The sequence below is a fragment of the Triticum urartu genome, chromosome 2 (assembly GCF_003073215.2).
Source record: "Triticum urartu cultivar G1812 chromosome 2, Tu2.1, whole genome shotgun sequence".
Lineage (NCBI taxonomy): Eukaryota > Viridiplantae > Streptophyta > Magnoliopsida > Poales > Poaceae > Triticum > Triticum urartu.
This window is the reverse complement of record NC_053023.1, coordinates 475957573-475979971: the sequence shown is the minus strand read 5'-3', so window position 1 is coordinate 475979971 and position 22399 is coordinate 475957573. Positions and strand designations below refer to the sequence as shown.

Below are 22399 nucleotides of genomic sequence, written 5' to 3'. Positions count from 1 at the left end.
CCGTGCAATCAATTCAAACTACTAAAGAAACAGGTGCTATCTATAGGCATGAAAAGGCGCCAAAATTAGTTGCTCGGGTTATTATGAACTTCAATGCAAGATCAACCAACATCGTTCTCCATTGGTTACAAGGCAATATATCCTCACTTCACGTCATTATCAGTCATAGTATAAAGTATAAACAAGTACACAAAGAAAAAACAAGAAAATGGAAGAAAATGTCTCCCATACCTTTTGCCCTTTCATGCCCTTTGGTCATCTTTACCTGAGATTAATCATGTTCCAGAAAGCCACATTATCACATACTGTATCAAGGAATATTCTTGACATCACCTTATTGTAGATGAGCAGGGACATGGGGTGCAGTTTAAGCGTAGGATGACCACTGTACAACTCAGGAGTTGCTGGCATATACTAGACTAAAACAATCATAACACAGCTAGTTGAAAAGGTTAACATAATTTTCAAAGATTTCACCATCAGCGACTGCATCCTGCAACTATCTCAAGCAATGGATTACAGGAATGTTTTCAGCTCAGAATCACATCCAAATGAATCATACAGAAGAGAACTGGTTGAACTAAGAACCAATCAGGTGCGTGCCCTACACTAATTATGAATTTATTACTGTCACCCTCTCATCTTATAGTGGCTTTTGCTAGGTGGTTTTCAATTGTAATGCATTCAACCTCTTCATTATGACTTTCAACATGACGTCTCAACTCTCAACTCAGTTCCCAAATGAACTGGTTCTTACAGAAAATTTGTCCAGAGCACATGCTTGACAAGCGTATTACGAGCCATGCATGCATGGCCGCCAGAACTTCTATGCAACTATCTACAAAGACCCTGCTCATACGAAACTAACTGGACAGGTGATTTGCTATAAAAAAAATATCATAGGAATTCCCACAAGTACAGAAACATCATGTGGTACAAACTTTAAATATTTTGTCAACAAACAAAAAAAAGACAAGGCCTCAATCAAGAAAGGTAGATTTTTAACTGACTTGCTATTTAACACTGAGTTCTTGCCTTTTTTTAATTCAGATCAGCAACACTTGGTTTAGTTATCCAGATTACAACCAAATCTATGCAGTCAGTGCCTATGTTTCTGCCACCAATTTCATGCGAAATTCGTGCAGATGACACACTGTGGGTGTGACCATACTCCAGTTTTGCAGAAATGAAGTTCAATATTAATCCAAAAATTAGAGAGCTAATACCAGTTGCTTCAGTTCAGCTACAGTTGAGCCAAGTTGTTTTCGTACTTCCCTATCAGGTTGCTACCATTATCGTTCCCAACCATGTTCGCAGAAGTACAATCGTCACAGGATTCAGAACATGCAAACAGAACCGGTAGTACTCCAATAAACTAACATTAACAAACATGAAGGACAATAGACAGATTTGACAGGGAAAAAGATGGGAGATAAGGGCACTCACAGTACTGATAAGTCTTGGCAACAAGCAGGATATTACTCAGTCTCCAATGTAGCATCGCCGACGTGTCGACACTGGAAGCCATCTCGCCCTTGAGAATTTAACCCCCACTCTCGCAGAGCCCGTAGAAACAACAGCCATGCTCACCCAGAGCCCGTCGGAGTCCTTTCATATGCCTCGCCACCACATGACATGATTGCATGCAAGAAGCAGTAGCCATGCTCACAATCATACATGACCTAAGTCTACAAGAACTGGGCGTTCACCAGAGAAGCTACAAGCTGAAGATTATCAGACTCTGAATAACTGTATCAGAAATGCCCTTCACTGTAACCATGAGCAGCGAGCATTATTCAATCGTATAGATATTTTTTCCTACTAGCAAAAGCTGTCATTCTCAAGCCCGCCGCACGGATCAGTCCATTGAACCGAGCATGTGCATCATTACTCACAACTCTTGTATTGACAGATCTTGTACCATGTGCCCAGTGACTGCATGTACCTTGTGACCCGTGTAACTTTGTCAAGTATGGGCCAAGTTCCCCTTCCAGCTTTTACTAAAGAAAGACTATTGCTTCTTTCATGCTGAAGACCTACAAGTGGGTTGTGGCCTGTGGGTACTGGGTACACCGTACACCTACAAGTGGAAGTCCTCTGGCTGATTCACCAGCAAAATTGACTGTGCCCACAGGTGATCATTATTGGAAGTTCAGTTTTGGGGATTTTCCTTTGAGAAGGAGGAACTGAAGGATAAAATATACTCCCTCCGTTCCTAAATATAAGTCTTTTTTAGAGATTTCAATGTGGACTAATGTATATAGACGTACTTTAGAGTGTAGATTCACTCATTTTGTTCCGTATGTAGTCCGTAATGGAATCTCTAGAAAGACTTATATTTAGGAACGGAGGGAGTAGGTGAGACCTGCTTTGCTGGACCATGACATAGAACTTTTGGGTCCTGCAATCTCAAGAGTACAGCCTTCATGAGATTATATCTGGTATATGCATATATATTTTGTGGCCTCTCAAACTTGTTCTGGCAAAGAAAGCACATAAGGATAAGGATATTGTCCTACACTGTAACTCACTAACATGAGTTGGTACATCTTATAATACGCAAAAGACTCCTTATACATTGATACGGCACATTGCCGAAAAAGGCTTTCGCCCCGCTTTATAAATAAAGCAACCATACGGCACATTCACTAGCAATTACGAGAAAAGACTACAGGGGGTCAAGCAATAATGCCCACACTTTTAGAGTGTCTGAAGGTAATCAAATAAATACTGCATTCCAGATAAGAACAGAATACATCTTCACCACGTACTCTCCTAAAAGGTGAAATAGTATACACACAGGATTAATGAAGTAATAACCATCAGTAATCATATAAACATTTCGCAAAAAAATCACATAAATATTTATATGAGAATATGTGTGCTTATAAGAATCAGTTTCTGAGCATGTTAGAGTTATATTATGTTCCATGTATACCCTGTATATTTTCCCATAGTATGAGGGGTTTCCTGCATATTTACCACCTGTATGTGTATGTATATATGGCCCTTGGCCCCCAGGAAATGTAAGCTGCATATTTCATAGCATGATATTAGAGCCCTAGGTATTTTTTTCACACGCACAACTCATGCTCTTCCTGATCCAATCTGGCGCCACCGTTGCATTCTAGCCGGTCGTTGATGTCTTCCTCTTCCCCGCAGGCCAGCCGCTCCCATCGCCCGTCACTACGCCTCCTGCCGCCCGATTGCCGAGCCCACGCCTCCCACCACCTTTGACTCCCATGCCTCAAGTCACCTGTCATCTCGTGCCCGCCCATCCGCATCTCTAGCACCCGCCACCCGATTGCAGCGTCTACGCCTTCCATCGACCGTGTCTCCCACGCCTCCAGTCACCTACCCTCCTGTGCCTGCCCATACGGGCCTATAGCGCCCACCACCGGCCTCTAGCTAATCAATCCCTAGCCGCCGCTCACAACCACACACCGGATCCCGCCGCCACTCCACGCGCACTTATCTGCAAGCTCAAAGAGCTCGGCGACAGTGCGCACCTTGCGAGTGTTGAGCTTCTCCCTGATCTTGGGCTAACGGACGTTCGAGTGGAACGTGGTGATGATCATCACCGGATCAATATCAGGAATGTTGTGTTGCACTTGGCTGAAGCGTTGAATGTACTTGCGTAGCGGCTCCCCTGGTTTCTGCACAAGAAGGTGCAGATGGCTGGGCATCCCTGGCCGCTTGATCCCTCCATGAAAGACGCCCACGAATTGCTTGCACAGATCATCCCATGATGAAATGGAATTCTCTAGAAGTTTCATGAGCCATGAGCGGATGTTGGGCTTGAGCGCCATGGGGAACCAGTTAGCAAGTGCTCGCTTCCTGTCGCCCGCAGCCACGATGGCTCTTGTGTAGACACTGAGGAACTCAGCTGGTTGGTATTTCCATCATACTGGACGGAAAGATCGGGGCAGAATCGCCTCGGCCACTTGACGCGGCGGAACTCCGGGGTGAACGCGGCACAACCTGCCCCGTAAGGCAAATTGTCCATGTCCTCATCAAAGCACTCTGCATCTTCGAGATCCGCACGCGCATCGGACTGCTGACGAGTTTCTCGGCACCTCTCGATGCGAGTACGCGCATCCTAGCGCTGGCGATCCTTGAGCATCTAACGATGGTCTTGCTCGCGCCGGGGAAGAGACAACACCATTGACGCCGGGTGTTCACGATCACCACACGGCCTTGTCTGACCCTGGCGCCGTGAAGACTGCCGATGTTGCATGTCGCTGATCCCGCCGAATATCATCGTCGACCGGAGCAGTATGGTGGTGACATGTAGACACGCCACCGCGCTTGCTTTGGCCAGCGTATTCGGCCAGACTCTGGATGGTGGCCCTCCAAACTTCCATCGGTCGGCTTGAGGGAGAAAGCCAAGCAACAGACGGGCGCGAGCCAACGCTTCGGCAGGGGAGTTAACCCCGTCATAGGCCTGAGACAGTCTGGCGCCCCCGGTACGGTTGCCTGACGGAGCGGCGCGTCGCCACGCTAAGACGCGGTGTTGTCCCGCCAAGGGAGACGGCATTGGTTCTCATCCGCCACTATGGATGGATGCTCGGAGGTGCAAGTTGCGGGCCCATCTGGGCCCGGGGCTTGTGTGTCTTGCGCAGCATCCCCCGCAGCCCCTAGGGGCCATGAGGTTTGCCCGTCGGCACGAGCAGCGGGGCGATTTCCTGCAGCGCTGATATGAGAGGGGTGACTCGTGGCTGTCGCGCTCTTGCTCCCTGCCGCTTGTTGACCCTGGGACCCAAGGTTCCGGGAACCGTGGGCTGCAGGGTCTTCTTCGGCTTGGGGATGGGACGGAGCTCGAGCCTTGGAGCCCTTGCCCTTCACAGCGCTGCGGGTTTTCGCAAGCGCCATCTTGACCGCTCGTTGATGAAGAAGTCGATGGTAACGGCGAAGGTGAAGATGCCGCAGAAGGGGTCAGCGGCTTTGTTGATATAGATCTGCAGGAGCGCCCCCCTACCTGGCGCACCAAATGTCATCGCACATGTGCAGAACACACGCGAGACACCAATGACTGCGAACGTTCCTTGCCGATCCGTGAACGGGGCGCAAGGTGAGGATCTATCACAACAAGAAACGCATGAGATGACACGACGATTTACCCCGGTTCGAGCGACATGGTTGCGTAATACCCTATTCCTGCTTTGTGTGTGTGTGTGTGTTTCCTTTTGGCAGACAGTAAGTTACAAGTTCTTTCTGGGAACGGAAAGTGTAGTGTACTCCTAATGGTGTTCTACCAAGTGTCCAACCCCTTTCTCAGTAGCCCGGTCCTCCTTTTATAGCTCAAGGGGTACCACAATGGCTTCGCTACTAAGGAAGTTACTTGGGTCTGACCAGGTAGGTATGCGCATTAAATGCGCTGGTGAAGTGTCGACATCCTCTGGCTCCCGGGAACGAACGCCCGTCTTTTCACTGCCACTCAAGGTGGTGACTTGGCCTTGTTGTGCCATGCGTTGGGGCAAGTGTCCTCCATGCGGTGGAGGGACGAATGACTCGCCCGCTACACTGCCGTTATTCCACCGCCCATGCTGCCTGCTCGCAACGTGGCGGGCAAGGTCTATACAAGCAGAACATGTGTGCCATGCATGAAGTGCGGTGGCCTGAGCCCCCTGAATGGTCGTTGCCGGGCAGCCCTGTTCCCACATGCCTTCTCAAGCCCGCGGTTTATCGCCGACAAGTCTTGAAACTGGTCTTGACGAAGATTTGCATGCCATCAGGGAGCTCAATGTCAAAGCTCCTTGCTTCCGGACCAGGAGGGACCACCCGTGGCCCGTGCGTAGTTGTTCCCGGAACTAGCTATTTACGGTACCGACAACGAGTTCTCATGATACTGCAATGTTTGTCCATCTTTCCGCTCGTGGTCGGACTCGTCTTCTTATATATGTCGATGACATGATCATCACTAGTAACGACCCTGACTACATTGCCTTTGTAAAGGCACATCTTAGTGAGCAGTTTTTTATGTCTGATCTTGGCCCTCTTCGCTACTTTCTCATGACTGAAGTTTCTTATACCTTTGATGGCTTCTTTATTTCCCAAGAGAAGTATATCCAGGATCTTCTTGCTCGTGTTGCTCTTGTTGAGCACACTATTTAGACTCCCATGGAGCTCACTATTGAGACTCCCATGGAGCTCAATGTTCACATTTGTGCTTCTGATGGTGACCCCCTATGCGATCTGACCCGTCATCGCCATCTTGTGGGGAGTCTTGTCTATCTAGTTGTCACTCGTCCGCATATCTCCTATTCTACCTATATTCTTCACTATAGTCACCTTCTTCGCGTTGTTCGATATCTTCGTGGCATGATCTTTCACCGTCTTTTCTTATCCTGCTCCAGCTCGTTACAGCTTCAGGTCTATTCAGATGCTACTTCGTTACAGCTTCAAGCCTATTCAGATATTACATGTGTTAGGAGCTAGGGTTCTGCCGGTTCTAGGGCGAAGATTGTAGGGGAAAGATGGAGGAAGACGAGGTCGAGGGCGCGGCGGCCGGCGGCTGGGCGCCGTCCTTGCGTGGTGTAGAAGAGGCGGCGGCAGCGCAAGAGGCGGCTAGGGTTAGGTCTCCCGGCTCCCTAAGGGAAGCCGAGAAAATACTGAGTGCTTCTTGCTTGATTAGATTGATACATCTCCTCTCCTTATATAGAGAGGTTTACTTGACTCCTAAGCAAACGATCCTAATAACGATAAGATAATTGGGCTAAGCCCCTAATAACGATAAGATAACTTGGGCCACAGCCCACTGGGCTAAGCCCCTAATATGTCGGTCATAACACTTCTCCCCGCCTGTACAAACAACTCGTCCTCGAGCTGTAAGGTGGGGAAGCGCTTGCTGAACTCCTCGAGGTGATCAACCAGCGTCAAACACCTCTGCGACAGTTGGGACGGCCAGGTCGCCGAGCCCGGCGGCGACAGCGTCCTCCTCAATGTAGTCTGCAGCCTCCAGGTAGAAGAGTTGGGGGCAGATGTGGCCGGGCATGTAGGTCTCGTCGCAGTTGAAGCACAACCCTTGGCGGCGATGCTCGAGTAGCTCGGCCGAGGTGAGCCGGCGGAACGGGCGCGCCGCGGTCACGGCAAGGGGTGCCGCGGAAGCCTGAGCAGGCCGACCCTACGCGGGAACATCCGGCTAGGGTGGCGGCCCAGCGGCCCGGGACGGTGATGCCTGCTGGATGGCCACCGCACGGCGCTCGAACGCGCGGGCGTAGTACATGGCCGTCTGGAGGTCCTGGGGTCCCTGCAGCTCCACATCCACGCGGATATGATCTGGCAGACCGCCGACGAAGAGTTCGGCCCGCTGGTAAGGCGTCATGCCGGACGCGTGGCATGCCAGAGCCTGAAAGCGGTCGGTGTAGTCCTGCACTGTAGAGGTGAAGGGAAGGCAGCCCAACTCCGCCAGCCGGCTCCCACGTATCGGTAGTCCGAATCGAAGGAGGTAGAACTCGCGAAAACGCTCCCATGGGGGCATGCCGCCCTCGTCCTGCTCGAGGGCATAGTACCACGTCTGTGCGGCGCCGTGGAGGTGATAAGAGGCGAGCCAGGTGCGGTCCGACGCGAGCGTCCGTTGCCCCCGGAAGAACTGCTCGCACTGCTTGAGCCAGTTCAGGGGGTCCTCGGCGCCGACGTAGGTGGCGAAGGCGAGCTTGGCGAAGCGCGGCGGTGTCTGAGCATGACCGCCGTGAGTGTACGGCTCGGCGGTACGGAGCAGCGAAGAGGATGGCGTTGGTCCAGTGTGCACAGGTGGTCCGCAGGAAAGCGGTGGCTCGTCGAAGCCAGCGTGAAAACCCGCGGAGCTGGAGGGCCCGTCATACTGCAGGGAGGGCGCCGGCTGGTCCGCGGCCATGGTGTAGACTGGCGGCGGTGACGTCCCAGCCAACCAGGCCGGAAGCTGGGACAGTGAGGGCGGGAACCGCACTTGCTGAATCGGCACGCCCGCCGGCGCGCTTGTAGTCAGCCCGGTGCTGGGTGGCGGAGGCGCTGGCAGCGGCAGCTGCTGCTGCCTGGAAACGGCAGAGGCGGCGGGCGCGGCGATGGCCGTGGCTGGCCATTGTGGCCAGATCGGGGCGGTGGCGGGGGCTGGCTGTAGCGAGGGCTGCCAGGGCGGTGGCGACGAGGACCCGGGTGGCGTGGGTGGCGCGGCGAGGGCCAGCGCCGGCCACTGCGACCATTGGGGCGTGGCGACGGGTGGCGGCTGAAGCGGCCAGTGGTGGTGTAGAGGCCCGGTCGGTGCCGCGGGTGCCGAATACCACGGCAGGGCGGCTGGCCCGGTCGCGGCGGCCGGCGGCCCATAGGGGCCGGCTAGGTATAGCCGTATCCCCTGGACGGCGGTGACGAGATCGTTGAGGACCCCGATGATCTCCTCCGGGGAGTAGACGGCGGCCGGTGGTGCGGTGGAGGGCGCCGTCATCTGGGTGGTGGAGGCGCCGGAGGATGCGACCAGCGACGCAGAAGAGGAGGGCAGCGGCGCGGTGGAGAAGGCCAGCGGCGCGGTGGTGACGGTCGGCAGCGGAAGCGACGGGATAGGCGGCGGCGAAGACATGATTGGAACTGAGCTACCTGATACCAAGATGTTAGGAGCTAGGGTTCTGCCGGTTCTAGGGCGGATATTGTAGGGGAAAGATGGAGAAAGACGAGGTCGAGGGCGTAGCGGCTAGGCGCCGTCCTTGTGTGGTGGAGAAGAGGCGGCTAGGGTTAGGTCTCCCGGATCCCTAAGGGAAGCCGAGCAAATACTGATTGCTTCTTGCTTGATTAGATTGATACATCTCCTCTCCTTATATAGAGAGGTTTACTTGACTCCTAAGAAAACGATCCTAATAACGATAAGATAATTGAGCTAAGCCCCTAATAACGATAAGATAACTTGGGCCACAGCCCACTGGGCTAAGCCCCTAATATGTCGGTCATAACAACGTGGGCTAGTGATCCCTCGAATTGTCGTTCACTTTCTGCTTACTGTGTTTTTCTTGGTGGTTCTCTCGTTGCTAAGAGGAAGAAACAGACTGCAGTTTCCCGATCGAGTGCGGAGGCTTTGCAAGCTATGGCTCTTCTAACAGCAGAAGTGGCTTCGGTGATTACTTAGGAGTTTGGTGTGTCTATTACTACACCTACTACACTCTCGTCTGTTAGTACAGGTGCTATCAGTTTTGCGCGCGGCCCTGTGAACCATGAGCTCACCAAGCATATTGGCGTTGATGCTTCTTTTGTGCGCGTTGGTGTGTAGGATCAAGTTATTGCTCTTCAGTATGCGTGTTCCTAGTTACCTTGATGGATTTCTTTACGAAGAACCAGACTAGAGCGCAGAATGGATTTTATCTGTCCAAACTCGGTGTTGTGGATCCAACCTGAGTTTAACGGGGGTGTTAAGAGTTATCTTATGTTCCATATATACCCTGTATATTTTCCCTGTAGTATGAGGGGTTTCCTGCGTATTTATCACATGTAGGTGTGTATATATGCTGGCCCTTGGCCCCTAGGAAATACAAGTTGCATATTTCCTAACAGAGAAAACTTGTTGAAGTGCAGATGAGTAAAGCAATGTTTTGTTCATATCCACTTGCTAGACTAAATGACTCCAGTAACATTGCTTTTTTTCAAACTCATTTCAAGATACATACATTTTCTATACATTGCTTTGGTAGCTACACAAGTTAAGTTATTAAAAAGGATTACCGCTTATTCAACGACATGGAAATACCATCATGATCTTCCTTACAAATAATTGTACCAAATAGCTGCAGACAACACACTGCAGGGTAACCAAATACAAATTGTTATACATCTTTTCCAACAAACTGTTACAATTTGAAACATAAAAAATAACATATTTCAAAATGATATGCAGTATATCGCAATTTTTAGATGGATTATTCACAGTAAGTGCCATCAATTTACTGTAAACATATCGAACTGATCCACTGACATATGAACCAGAAACAGGTCCAGATGAAAGAAAGGGCGGAGCTGTAGCTGAAAAATACCTGGTTAACGAGTGGAATAACAAAAGGAATGGCCAGCAATCCAGATTTCACCTCCACGCTGCACAAACAAAGCAACATCAGAATAATGGCAATTTTTCCTTGGGCGCAACATCCTAGTGAGTATACGGAAACATACATAACAAATGATGAACACAGTTTCGAGTCCTGAACCCCTGGATGCCATTAATAACTTAACCTACAGATCGAAATTACAATGGGCATGCATCAATGTATTCCCAGCTTTGAGTACCTTTTGGGGATAAACTAAAATGGCGTGTTACCACGATAGTTGCAAGCATGTGATTCATCCAATGATCAAATACCATCGCAAGCCTCTGCTCCATGTTATTCAGATGAAATACAAAAATAAACCACAGAAACCACTAGACAAAAAATGGCGGATTCCCTTCTCCAGCATTCCCTAGCACCTCAATCGAACAGAAACCAGAGACCCGGTAGGGGGCCAATCGATCACCAACCGGCAGAGAGCGGCTTCCCGCGGCAGAGAAAGGAGAAGCCACGGTGACTCAGCGCATCTACTAGCATACAGCTTCGGAGCAATAGCTCGTTGGGAACTGGAAAGTTTGGGGCGGTGCGGATTGGGTGCAGCGGGGGATTCGAAACGTCGCCGGTTTCGAGTTTCCGCGCGGCGGTTAACCAGTGGATGACGGCGCGCAGAGGCGGTAGGGTAGCGGTGGTGGACGAGGACTGAGGAGCCATGGTCCGGCGGCCGGTTGGCAGGAGCCATCCATTGCGACGGCCATCGCCGCCGCGCGGCGCTGCGGCGGGGTGGACCCCCAAAACGGTGGGAAATTCCCAATCCGGGTCGCGGACGAGAGTTTAAGGGTGTTTTTGGTTACAGTCATGGGCCGGAATGTCATGGGTCCAACCCATTTTAAGGTCTCGTTCTCGCGTTCGGTTATCAGGTGGAACGATCATCCCCTTGTTCCCACGAACCTAATATTCGGGCCAGATCCGGAACAGGGTGAAACCTCCAAATCGAGCGGACCACGCGGAACCGCTCTTCTCCTCGCGCTCGTGTAGCCCTATCTCTCTCGTACGGCTCCTCTCCCCGTCTCTCCTCTCCCGCGAGTTGCGCCGACGGCCCTCCTTCTCCGGTCTGCGCCGCTGGCCATCTTCCTTCGATCTACAACGCCGGCTCCCTCGTCTCATCCTCCTCCGAAGCACAGTCTCCCTCTCCTCCGAACCACGCGCGGCGGGCGAGCGGGTTTGTGTCGATCTTGCAGCAGGGCAACAGCGGCGCCACACGTCGGAAAGCGCCGCGCCGCTGTGCTCGACGGAGAAGCCGTCCGTGGTCGCGCGTGGGGACGCCAAGGCCAAGCCGCTTATCCAGCCGGTTGCCACGCTCGGCTGTTGTTTTTCTTCTCTTATAGCTGCTGTTTATCTTATGGTTGAATTCGATTCTTGTATCTCACACCCCTGTTTGTTGCGTGGATGGATGAATTCTATTCGTTGATGCTCAAACAAAAATTGCTTGAGTCTGTTTCGGTGATTCTCACACCCCTGTTCAGCGAGGCAGACTGCAGTTTTGTTGTCCCGGTTCAGTTCTGCGAGGCAAACTTCAGTTGCAGGCAGACTGCAGTTTTGTTGTCCCGGTTCAGTTCTGCGAGGCAAACTTCAGTTGCAGGAACTGCTTATCCAGAAAAGTAAAGGTTTAAATTTACAATGACTTTGTTTTACGTGAAACTTTGGCACCGATTTAAAATGTAAAAATGTTTATCTCCATGGATAGATGTCCACTTATAAATCCATTCCACTCCATCCATCAAACCAAACATCAATATGTAATCATTTCATTCCTTCGAATTATTCGCACCAAACACGAGAATGGAACGGACCCATTACATTGGAATGGAACCATGACATTCCATTACACTTCGTTCCCGAACCAAACACACCCTAAGCATCTCCAACAGGCGCCGAACGCGGCGCGCGCTAAAAACTGCTTTGCGGCTCGCCCATCGCCTAGTTTGGCGCGGTGCGTAGCGCTGGCTTCAGCAGCCGCGCTAAAATGCAGCGTGTGCGCTGCTCCAGCAGTGCGCAAAAAATGCAGCACGCGCTCATTCTACAACAACATTTTTACATAGATAAAAATGATAGATTGCATAGATAAAAAACGATACAAAGGTATTTTACATCGGTGCAACTAGATAGATAGTTCGAAAGCATAGATAGATAAAACTACGATGCAACTAGATAGAAACTACTACGGCACACATATAGAGAAACTACTCCAAGTCGCTACCATCATCATCATCATCATCTTTGTCGGTGTCGTCCGAGGTATCGAGCCATATGTCCAATCAACGTCCATCGTCTGACGTGAAGATCGACCTCCCACCTGCTGCAACGATATCGGACTGCGCATTCGCCAATGCCTTCCGTCGACGCCGGTCCGCCCGCTTCGCACGGCGCCTTGCCGTCATCTCCGCCCAGTAGGCACGCTCGTCGGCGACGTCCTCCGGGTGGCGACGGCGCCACTCTGCCATGGCTCGCTCGTCCTCCTCGGCGATGAGGAGGCGGCGATGCCGCTGAGCGTGGTCGATACGGTCCATGTCGATGATGAGACGCGGCGGAAGGGCGACGCGCTGCGCCTGCTCGCGCGTGAAGACGTCCCGGAAGTTCATCTGCGACCGGGGCCTGTCCAAGCGCCACGCCGCCTCGTGCGCGCTCCGGAACGACCCGAGGCCGAGCCGGACCGGATCTCGGCGAAGTACCAGCCGTTGGGGCGCTTGCGGACGCCGCGTAGCCCGAGGAACCCCGGCGGCGCGGCGGCATGGTGGCGCGGTGATGGCGCGGAAAGCGGCGAAGCGGCGGGGTTGCGAAGCGGCGAGGTTGCGAGGGAAGGGCGCGTGGTTGTGTTCTGTGCGCGTGGCGAGCGCGGAATTTTATAGACGCGCGCGAAGCGGCGCGCCAAATCTACTGCGCCGCGTGTCGCTTTCTCTCACGTGCGCGCAAACGCTTCCCGCGCGCGATAAGTTCCTGCCACCGCTGAAGCACGCAGAACCAGCCGGCGCGCGCTAAAACCAAAATTTACTGCACGGGCACGCCTTTTGCCGCGCGTGTTGGAGATGCTCTTAGCTCGGCCATAAAGCCGGATAGGGCCGCAAAACTACTACGCAAAACGTTGTCGAGTCCAGCCCATCCTTAGCAAGCCCACCATGTTAAAGGCCTGTCTGCAAGTCTGGTCAGCAGGGCTGGAGATTTCCGCGCAGGAGGCTGCGACGACCTCATCTAAAAAATAAAAAAAGTCTCAAAAAGAAAAAACGGCGACGACCAACCGACGGCCCCTTCTCGTCAGCCGCCCCCTGCCGGTCGCCGGCGAACCACGCCAGCCGACCTGGTAAGCTCCCAGAGACGAACCTCTCGTGCTAATGAATCTCGCGTAGCCCGCCCTTTTTTGTGGAGTTACCTCCCGCGATCAGTGCTATAGGCAGTAGTAGAAATTGCCAGTGAGATTCCCCTGATGCCGCCGTGCCGAATGACTCTGTAGAGCAATTTTTGAGTAAATTTCTCTGTTGCGCGTCCTGCCTGTATCAGGGCGATCATTGTGTTTTTGGTGTGGAGGGGGGAGCAGCAACCGGCGATTGCTCGGGCAATTCGATCAGGTGCTCTCGTACCGTTGCCATCAACACAGATCTCCCTGCCTAATACAGTAGGTCGCTTGTGTTGTGTGTCCCAGGCTGCTGGTCCCTGTGTGAGTTGAGCGAGCCTCACATGTGCGGGCTTCGCAATCGGTCGGCTCGCTTCGGGTTAGAGATTGGTCACATGGTGGATGCTAGGGCTTTGTGATCATCATGAAATGAGATTTGATTTGTCCATCAGGGTTCGCGTCAAGCAAGTGATTGTTCTGTACAACATTGATGATAGTATGATGCTTGTTTGCTTAACGTGCTATGTCCAAGCCAATGTAAACAGCAGGAGAGATGTGTCTTTGGACCTGCTAATAAGTGACCACCCTTGATCCCTGTACAGTTCAACACGGTTAGTTGTGCCTGGTCTTTCTTCTTTCCATGGTGCAGGTATTGCGTGCGCTTTTTTAGTTAGTTTTTAAACGGGATGCTAGCTAATTCAGCGTTATTATTGCATTCCCCTTGCTAGAAGCGCACAAAATACTTGATTGTTACACCCTCTGTTCCCAAATGTAGGACATTCTGGCAGTTCAAAATACTTGATTGTTACAGAGGTAGTACATGATTGACAACCTCATGTTGAGATTGTTACATGTGAACAATGATGACCAATTAGCTGGAGCCTGGAGATAGTCTAATCATAAATGATTGCGCAGCTAGTAGCTGTTGTAATTTTCCTCGTGCTATGAATCTTGTTGACAACATGGTAGTATTATTAAAAGAATTACCATATGTTGTATCCTAGCTAAAACCTGGTTTATATCAGTGTTCTGCCTGTTTATATGACTATCATCTACAGGATGTAGAATATAGTGTGCCCAATCAAAGCAATGTTCATATCGCAAGGCAAAAAAAAAACGAGGTTCAGATATAATCTTGCAGCAAAGATGGCATCTGGTCATGTTGCAGACAAGGCGATCTACAAGACTAAATGCTCCCAACTTTTGCCAACTTGCCCTCTTATTGTGCATGATGATGTCAAACTAATTTACTGCAACATAAATGCAAGTTTACTATCGACATGTTATGTGTTGGGAGCTTGGGATGCATATGATGCAAGGGATACATGATTCATAACTGACGGTTGTTTTGCAATGATCTTGTGTACTCATTTCTACTTGTCCTTTGTTCATGCGGTGCATCTATTGACAACTTGACGTCCAAAACAATCATTCGTAGTGATGAGCAAGTCTTTTATAGAATGGGCAGGTGTCAGGTACAGATTTTTGTGTGGCTTCTTCTTGGGCTGCTCGGATCAGATGGTCCCTGACTGAACTCTTAAATATGCTCATGTGGTATTTTCTTGGGATTGTATGTAGGCTAAAACCATGGCCCGTGAAAGCAGGAGGTCCCACAAACACGTAATAATACTCACATGTGTGTCATCTTATGTCAAAGCAAAGAAGTGTTTTTTCACTCTGCTCGGAAAAACCAAATCCATGTTTTCTGGACCGAAGTGTGAAAAATACCAAGCAAACTCAGACTGACACCAGCAACCAACCTGTGTAAACGTCATTGAGGACATAGATTTTTCTTTCTGTATATATACTGGAATATATGACTCGCTTAACACATAACAAGCTCTTGCAAGTCCAGAGTCTTCCCTGTGCTAGTGTCACAGTGACGGTTTGTAGGAGGGCTCAGGTCGTCAGGTGTATGTTTGGTGGTACAACTGTACAAGGAAACAACTCCGCAGGATGGTGTGTTGATGTGATCGAGGAAGAGTCGATATGTATATGTTCTGTCAAATAGCTCCTGGATTCTTGGATATGTGCGACAAAACAAGGTCATGATAGATAGGTGAGCAATGCGTGATACTTCTTGCATGTGCAGCGCAAGGATGTTGGCCAAGCTACTGTGTACACCTCATACTCTGTTTTTTATCTCTCATTTAAGTTGTATCAGAATTTGGTGGCTAGTGGGGAAATTTGACAGTCTAATGTTCTCGTATATAAATTCTGCTAACTCTAGCATAATGGCAGAATTATATTATGTTCTTGCATCGCAGAAAGTATCATATTTTCTCCTTATTGTTATGCTATCCTGAATGTTAGTATGTAATACTTACTGATATTGCTGAACGGTATATGTATCATATCACTAAAGTAATAGCTTGGCCCTTTTCTACTAGAACCAATCATGTTTCCTTTTCAATGTTGCCAAATTGCTTAATAATGGTCCTCAGATGGTCAGCCTATTATATGTTTTTTTTGCGGGTTATTATATGTTGATGGTCAGAAACACTTGAAATCATTGCACTTTTCAGTGGAGATTATATGTTCTCTTTTGCTCATTGGCCAGTCACTCGAGATTATATCTCTCTTTTACTCATTGGCAGATTAATATGCATGATGACTGAAGTGTGGCGACTGATTCCCTTGCGGATGCTCGATGTGAAGGCAGAGTAATCTGTTATGCTGGAGGTCAGTACATTCGATGCTTGTGGTTGCTTTACTTGAATTTTGAAATTTGAGTCACCTCCATTAGTCAACTTAGCAATCGAAGCCAGAATTCAAGGTAGCATCGTGCACTAGAGCTGATACATTGCCATGAAACGAGCTGTAAATGACATTACCCAGGACTGGAAAGGAAGAAGCTGGTCCAATGCCACAGCCATGTAGCGCGCACATTGACCCAACCATCTTTATATACTCCTAGTTGATCTGATCTATCTATCCATTCAGAAGGAGGAGGACTCTGCTACATGACAGTACTAGGCATGCAGTTCCATAGCTAAAACGAAGCAAACATTCCCAACATTCAGAGCTAGACCCTCTAGCGGTTACAAATGCAAATCCTACATGATGGCATGGCATGGTAGTAGAGTACCAAGGAGAACATATCCAGTACCAGTACGTACTATCTAATGGGTGAAAGCAAGCACTGGATATGTTCTCCAGCACCCGAGCAAGCAAGCTGCTTCAGTTTGCGACAGTCTTCTTGGACTTGGGCGTCGCCTTGTCGTGGACGGCGTGTGCCGGTGGAGCCGCGTTGAGGTCAGGGAGGGGCGCACGAGCGCCAGCAGCGGCGTTGCCGATGGGCTTGCCGGCCGCGGTCTTGGCGAGGCGGTGCTTGAGCTCGGTGAGCAGGGCCTGGTTCTCCTGGTTCAGCAGCTGGGCCTTCTTGCGCAGCCGTTCGTTCTCCTTGAGGATGTAGCAGTTCTGCATGTACAGCTTGGCGTTGAGCCTGTCCATCCCGCCTGGCGCCTGCCACCAAAAAAAAAAGCAACAGGGTAAGGAAATCGGCAGCCATATGTGGGGGGCCCTGTTTCAGAACTTGGTTACAATACTCGTTTTTTATCCTGCTCTGCTTCACGCGACTCGTATTAACTTGTATGTGTCCTACTATGAGTGCAGGAAAAGAAGAAATGGAAGCAGAAACAGTGAAGTGTGTTGTGGTCGTGTGCCAGCAAAAATGCCAGGATACTCAGGGGATGTCCCTGCTGTGGCAACATCCTTAGAGGTAAGAAGAAGAAGAAGAAGAATGGAACACTAGCAGCAGAGTGTAGCATGGAGACCCTGAAGGTTCCTTCTGTAAACAAGATAAAGAAATGGGAGGGTCACTCGTTCTAAACAAATTATGATGGATGTAAACACATGTTAACGCCATTGCAACTGCTAACAGAATATATTAGTAGTACTAGCAACTTGCAAAGATGTCGAGACTCAAGACATAAACAAATCAAAGGCATGGGAGGGGATGCAGCAGATTGCATGCAACTAGGGAGTACGAGTATAAACGAACAAAAAGGGAAGCAAGCACCCAACTCAATGTTACAACACCACTAGGAAAGGGGAGCTGCAATTGGCACACATGATTGTGCATGCATGCATGCATGCAAAAGCACATCGGGCAGAGGCGAGGCTGAGGGGATTACCTTGTTGGAGGTGCTAGAGAGCAGAGGAACTCGGCAAGCAAAGGCAGAGTCGGAGTGCGATGGGCGGCCTGGGCAGGAAGGGAGGCAGAAGGGATGGAGAGGATCAAGTCGATCTCCTCTGCTGTATGTGTGATGTGCTCCTTCTATGGGGTGGTGGGACGGTATTTATAGGCTCACGATCTCGTTTCATACCAGTTCATCGTAGGTGGAGTGCAGCTAGGCTAGCTCATCCTTCCTTCCTTCCCTTTTTCCCTCCAGGATCGATCAAAAACCTCGAGCGGTGTGGCTGACAGGCGGGCCCGCCGGCATGGGCCGTGGTCCACGTGCTAGCGTTCGCACGTACGTACGAATGGGAGGCTCTCATGAGGCCTTTGAACGGGAGCGGCAGAGGGGTGTCTCGTGCATGCTCGTAAGGAGACGATCCAATCGATGACGATGCGGCAGAGGCTTAAATGCCGCCTAATCATGAGGTTGGCCTTGGCCTCCCTCACGTGCCGCATTTTCTTCTTTCTTCTTCCAATTTTGCTAGAACTCATTCAGATGAAATATAATTTGATCTCATTCACCTTTCATAGCCATTGGATATGATGTTATAAGATGTGTGTGTTGACATGGGTTGTTTTTGTTCTTGATTTCCAGGTGAATGACACCAAATTATATCTCATTTAGATGAGTTCTAGGTACTCCCTTCTTCTTCTTCCCTTCCTTGTGTACGCGCCGGTGCAGCCGTTCCCGCGCCAGATTTGTTTATGGACGGATGGACGACTAATCCGCGCATTGCCATGGCCTGTGCGAGTGAGAGAACCATTGTACTGTGATGAGTAATCTAAAGCACGATTAACACAAAGCGTGCATCTTCTAACCAACGACCAATGTGCATGGGCATGGCTTCTTGTGCACTGTAAACTGTTCCCTTGCACACTTTGTTCTACTACTATTATATTTATACTACACGAGGCAGAGAGAGAGGGGCACTGTAATTTTGTGACAGTGGTTTAGGTGGCCAACCCAAACCAAATATGGTCAGCGAGCGAGCGCAAGTGTGCAAGAGCAAGAGAGGATACGACGATGGGAGGGGGCTTCAAATGATGATGATGATGGGCCTCGGCCGGCCCAAGATTCGTAATGATGGCTCGTCTCCGGGTCCTCGCTCATCATCACGCTCCATCCCTGTTCCTATATTCCTCGCCCTTTTGTTTCCTTCCATCTCCCCTCTTTTTTTTTCTTCTTCTTTTATTGTTACTGCACCCTCTTCCCTTCCTTGAATACCAGCCTCGGGCGGGGTGATGATGATCCCCTCTTCCCTCAATTGAATGCATCACAATTGTGCCACACACACACCTCCTCCTCGCTCCTTTTCTTTTGTACTACACCGTGCATCTTTTTCTTTGTGGCCCATCTCGCCTCTAGCTTTTCGCGAGCCTTTTGCTGAATGTGATTGTTGCAAGCAACAGAATCTCGGAAGGAAAATGCACATGTTAGCAGAGATGAGATGATCTAGGGCCGGAAAAGTGGAGGCACGAAAGGTAAAAGGAGGTAATCATCACTGCTGGCCAGCCTGGATTCACTCTCTAGGCTGTGTATGTACTCCTTCCTACATGATGATACGAGACCAAATTTTGTGGAGCTAAGACACCCCTATCCTAATGATTAAACAAAACACCCTGCACGCTTGGCCTTGGCCGATTTTTTATATATTTTTATTTTTTAAAAAGGAGGATAGACCCTCGGCCTTTGCATCTGAACGATGCATGCGGCCATCTTATTAATTAATCACAGAGGTCATATAAAGTAATACATTAGTTAGTCTGAAGCCACCATCTAGGCAACACCTATTACTACTCCTATCCCATTGACGAAGGTATGCCGAATATTTGAGCCTAATACCAAACGGACATCGCACCAAACCCTAACATGTAAAGCCGGGTGCCTCAACCCAGCCACACACCGGGACTGGGTCCCATACCGGACCGACGCACTCTCAGATGCTGCCGCCGTCATTTTTCACCGGTCCATCTTCAGAGTAGAAACTAACCCATCAACCTTGCCTGGCCTGCCGTCGGCGCCACCACAACGCTAGACAACTCCACCATCCTGCACGTATCCGTCCACACGCGCCCGTCGTCGAACCTCCGCAGCACCATGCCACCACGATCCGCCGTTGGCCTTGCGGTGGATGAGACACCGCTCGCTCTTCCGCTTGCCCCGTCCAACTAGCACTTGTTCCAAAAACGATGCCCTCAGGAGGGACAACGACATCAAAGGTACCATCACCGCCCGATCTGGTAGATCCAGATCTACGGTTTCTCCCGGAGCATCATGACCTGCAACAACGATGCTCCGATAAGGGAACGACATTATACACCCGCCATCGTCTGCCACGACTGAAGTCGGCGCGATTTTCACCGGAAGTGGCGCCCCCCCCCCCCTCCAACCTCGCAGCTGGCTGGAACCGAACGGAGCCTCGTCGTGGAGACGAGGGCCGCCGTCGGCACGCACGGCAGGAACTTCCAGCCGCCCCTCACTGGTCCTTCTCGCGCCATCGGTCGGCGAACGTCGTATCGAGACGGATCTGAACAGGACGCCAGATCCGCAGCCATCGGCGCCACCCATGCGCTCGCGGCCGCCACACCACCAGCCATGTAGGTCCCCATCGCCGCCGCACAATAAGAGTGCCGCCCTGACTGCCGCCCCGGCATCCCCATGTGAGACGCCGCCTCCGCCTCACAGGATCTGTCGCGGCGACCATCCACCCTAGATCTGCGATGCATGGCCCGTCGCCACCGTGGCCCTTGCCGGCGGTGGCGGCAGCGGCGGCTGGGGATAGAGGAGTGAGGAGGGGTTGGCGGAGCAGGATCGGGGGGCCCTGGCGCCGCCGGGGGGGAGGGGGCGGGAGGGGGGGGGGGGTGGTGGGGGAAGCGGATCGGTGAGTGGGAGACCTTTTGTTGCTGTCTCCTCACCTTGGCCGATTATACTACTGACAAAATAATATCTGTGATCGATCATAGCTGTTGAAAGTTCGCTCTCGTATAGTATAGCAGCCAGTGATTGTATTGACCCGGTAGCACTGCAGCGATGCCAATCCTAGACGGCATTGCCACTGGTGGCGTATTGATTCCTGTGGCAATGCGGTGGTAGTAACCACACAAGCTGTGCCGATCATAACCGTTTCAAACTTTCATCAATGGACGCATGGGCATGGGCTCGTCTCGCTTGCAGTATTACGTGCAGCTGGTGCTGGTGCTGCACATGGAGACAGGCCATTAAGATTCTAGGAGAGTACGAGCGTACAAAACCATGATCGCCGATTAAAAGCAAAGCCATCATGTGCATCCATGGATTCCCCCTTCTTGTGCTCATGCTAGCTGCCATCATTTTTATCTCGCCGCACGAAAGCTTCGTCGACGCATCCGCCCAAAGCATCCCACGCACATCTACCGGATCATGATCATTGATCGGGAAAAATGAAAAGGCAGCCTTACTCGATTTGGCTAAAGGCGTTTCTCATTCTCTTCTTCTACTCTTAATTAAGAGAATACTACCAGTATAAATTAAGCAACGCAGAGCAAGGTCCAAAAGGAAAAAAAAAATAGGGTTTAGGTGGCCAGCAGATCTTAAACCCTAGAGCTGGACGGATTGGATAAAGTTGCCATTGCTTCTTCTGCTTCCTAATATTTTTATTTAAATAAAAAAAGAAACACAAACGTAGCCAGAGTATGATGTTTGCTGCCGTTGCCGAACTAGCTACTCCTACTAGCTGCGCTTTGTGTACAGAGTCGACGGTGATGATGTTGGTGTCAGACGATATTTAGCTCCATGTCTCCATCCGCCGGAAGACAGACCACCCAGCCCAATGCACATCGATTGCATAAATTTATTTGTTTCAGAACCATAATCACGATGAAGCTTCCCTTCCCTGTGTTTACTTCCTGTCCATGCATGCATACATACATCTTCTCGATCGAGTAGTACTAGTAGTAAAAGAGGGTGTGCCATGAAGGGGCTGTTGCTTGACCAGATGGATCAAATAGTAATCATAACCTGCCCTGCATTGTTTCTAGAAAGGCATGATGGAAGGAGGCAGATCGACGCAATGAAGTACTCCTCATGAGCAGCGGCGGGACAGAAAAAGTTAGTAGATATTGCATGAGCATGACGAATGGGCCTCGCATTGACAAGATGGAAAGGAAGAAAGGGCAGCAGGGGCGCCCGGGCCGGTCAATGTCGCGCATCAGTTCGCCCCATGAATCCTCCTCGCTTGTTCTTCCTGCAGCTGGCCGGCCTAATTACACATGCTCGCGCGGTGAAAGCGATGAGTGAGCTATGGGTGCTAGGGTGCTCGATGCGCTAGCTGCGGTAGTAGTATTTAGCTAGCGTGGCATCATGACCAGTGTACCGCAGCACTCGATAGAGAGGAGGTCTGGATGTTTGTCCCGACTAGCTCGCAGAATCTAGATTGGACGGAGCACTACTCGCGCCCAGACCCAGGGTACGTACTCTACCATGCCAGAGCGCGGCAGCACTACAGCTGCTGTTTCGCCAATGCTATACTCCAGTAGCGGCAGTAGGGTGCAATCCATGGCGTTGCATTCAAGCGTATGCATGCATGTATGCCCCACCTGTTGCGACTTGCGAGTCAAACCATCGCCGCGCCTCATCATGGCAGGCAGCCGGTGGATCCAGAGCGCCGTGGAGGATCGGCACGGTCGTGGGCATGCTCCCTGACGGCTGGGTCCCGCCGACCTTCTGTGGGCCCGGCACGTCATACCCTGGGGCTTCGGTTCGGTCCATAGATGTCGAGCCAGTAATGAAAGGGCGCCCGCGCGCCATCGATGGTTTTTGCTTGAGGGCCGCGGCAGGAGCTCCTGCTCTGCATTTGC

General features: G+C 50.8%; 2 protein-coding genes and 1 long non-coding RNA gene across 3 annotated transcripts; 1 reads left to right on the top strand and 2 right to left on the bottom strand.

Annotated features, from left to right (window-relative positions):
- Positions 1-6988: 6988 nt before the first annotated feature.
- LOC125541688 (leucine-rich repeat extensin-like protein 5) lies at positions 6989-10836 on the bottom strand. Its single transcript, XM_048705029.1, has 3 exons — positions 10469-10836; positions 9990-10047; positions 6989-9757 (listed from the first exon to the last, which is right to left on the bottom strand). The coding sequence occupies exon 3, from the start codon at positions 8549-8551 to the stop codon at positions 7142-7144; it is 1410 nt and encodes a 469-aa protein (XP_048560986.1). The 5' UTR covers positions 8552-9757; positions 9990-10047; positions 10469-10836; the 3' UTR covers positions 6989-7141.
- Positions 10837-13216: 2380 nt separating this feature from the next.
- Positions 13217-17298, top strand: LOC125538018. The gene is made up of 3 exons (XR_007296156.1): positions 13217-13353; positions 15981-16065; positions 16999-17298. It is a non-coding gene; the product is annotated as an uncharacterized LOC125538018 (long non-coding RNA).
- Positions 16564-17677, bottom strand: LOC125538017 (protein LITTLE ZIPPER 4-like). Its single transcript, XM_048701325.1, has 2 exons — positions 17520-17677; positions 16564-16848 (listed from the first exon to the last, which is right to left on the bottom strand). The coding sequence occupies exon 2, from the start codon at positions 16834-16836 to the stop codon at positions 16564-16566; it is 273 nt and encodes a 90-aa protein (XP_048557282.1). The 5' UTR covers positions 16837-16848; positions 17520-17677.
- Between the last annotated feature and the right edge of the window lie 4722 nt (positions 17678-22399).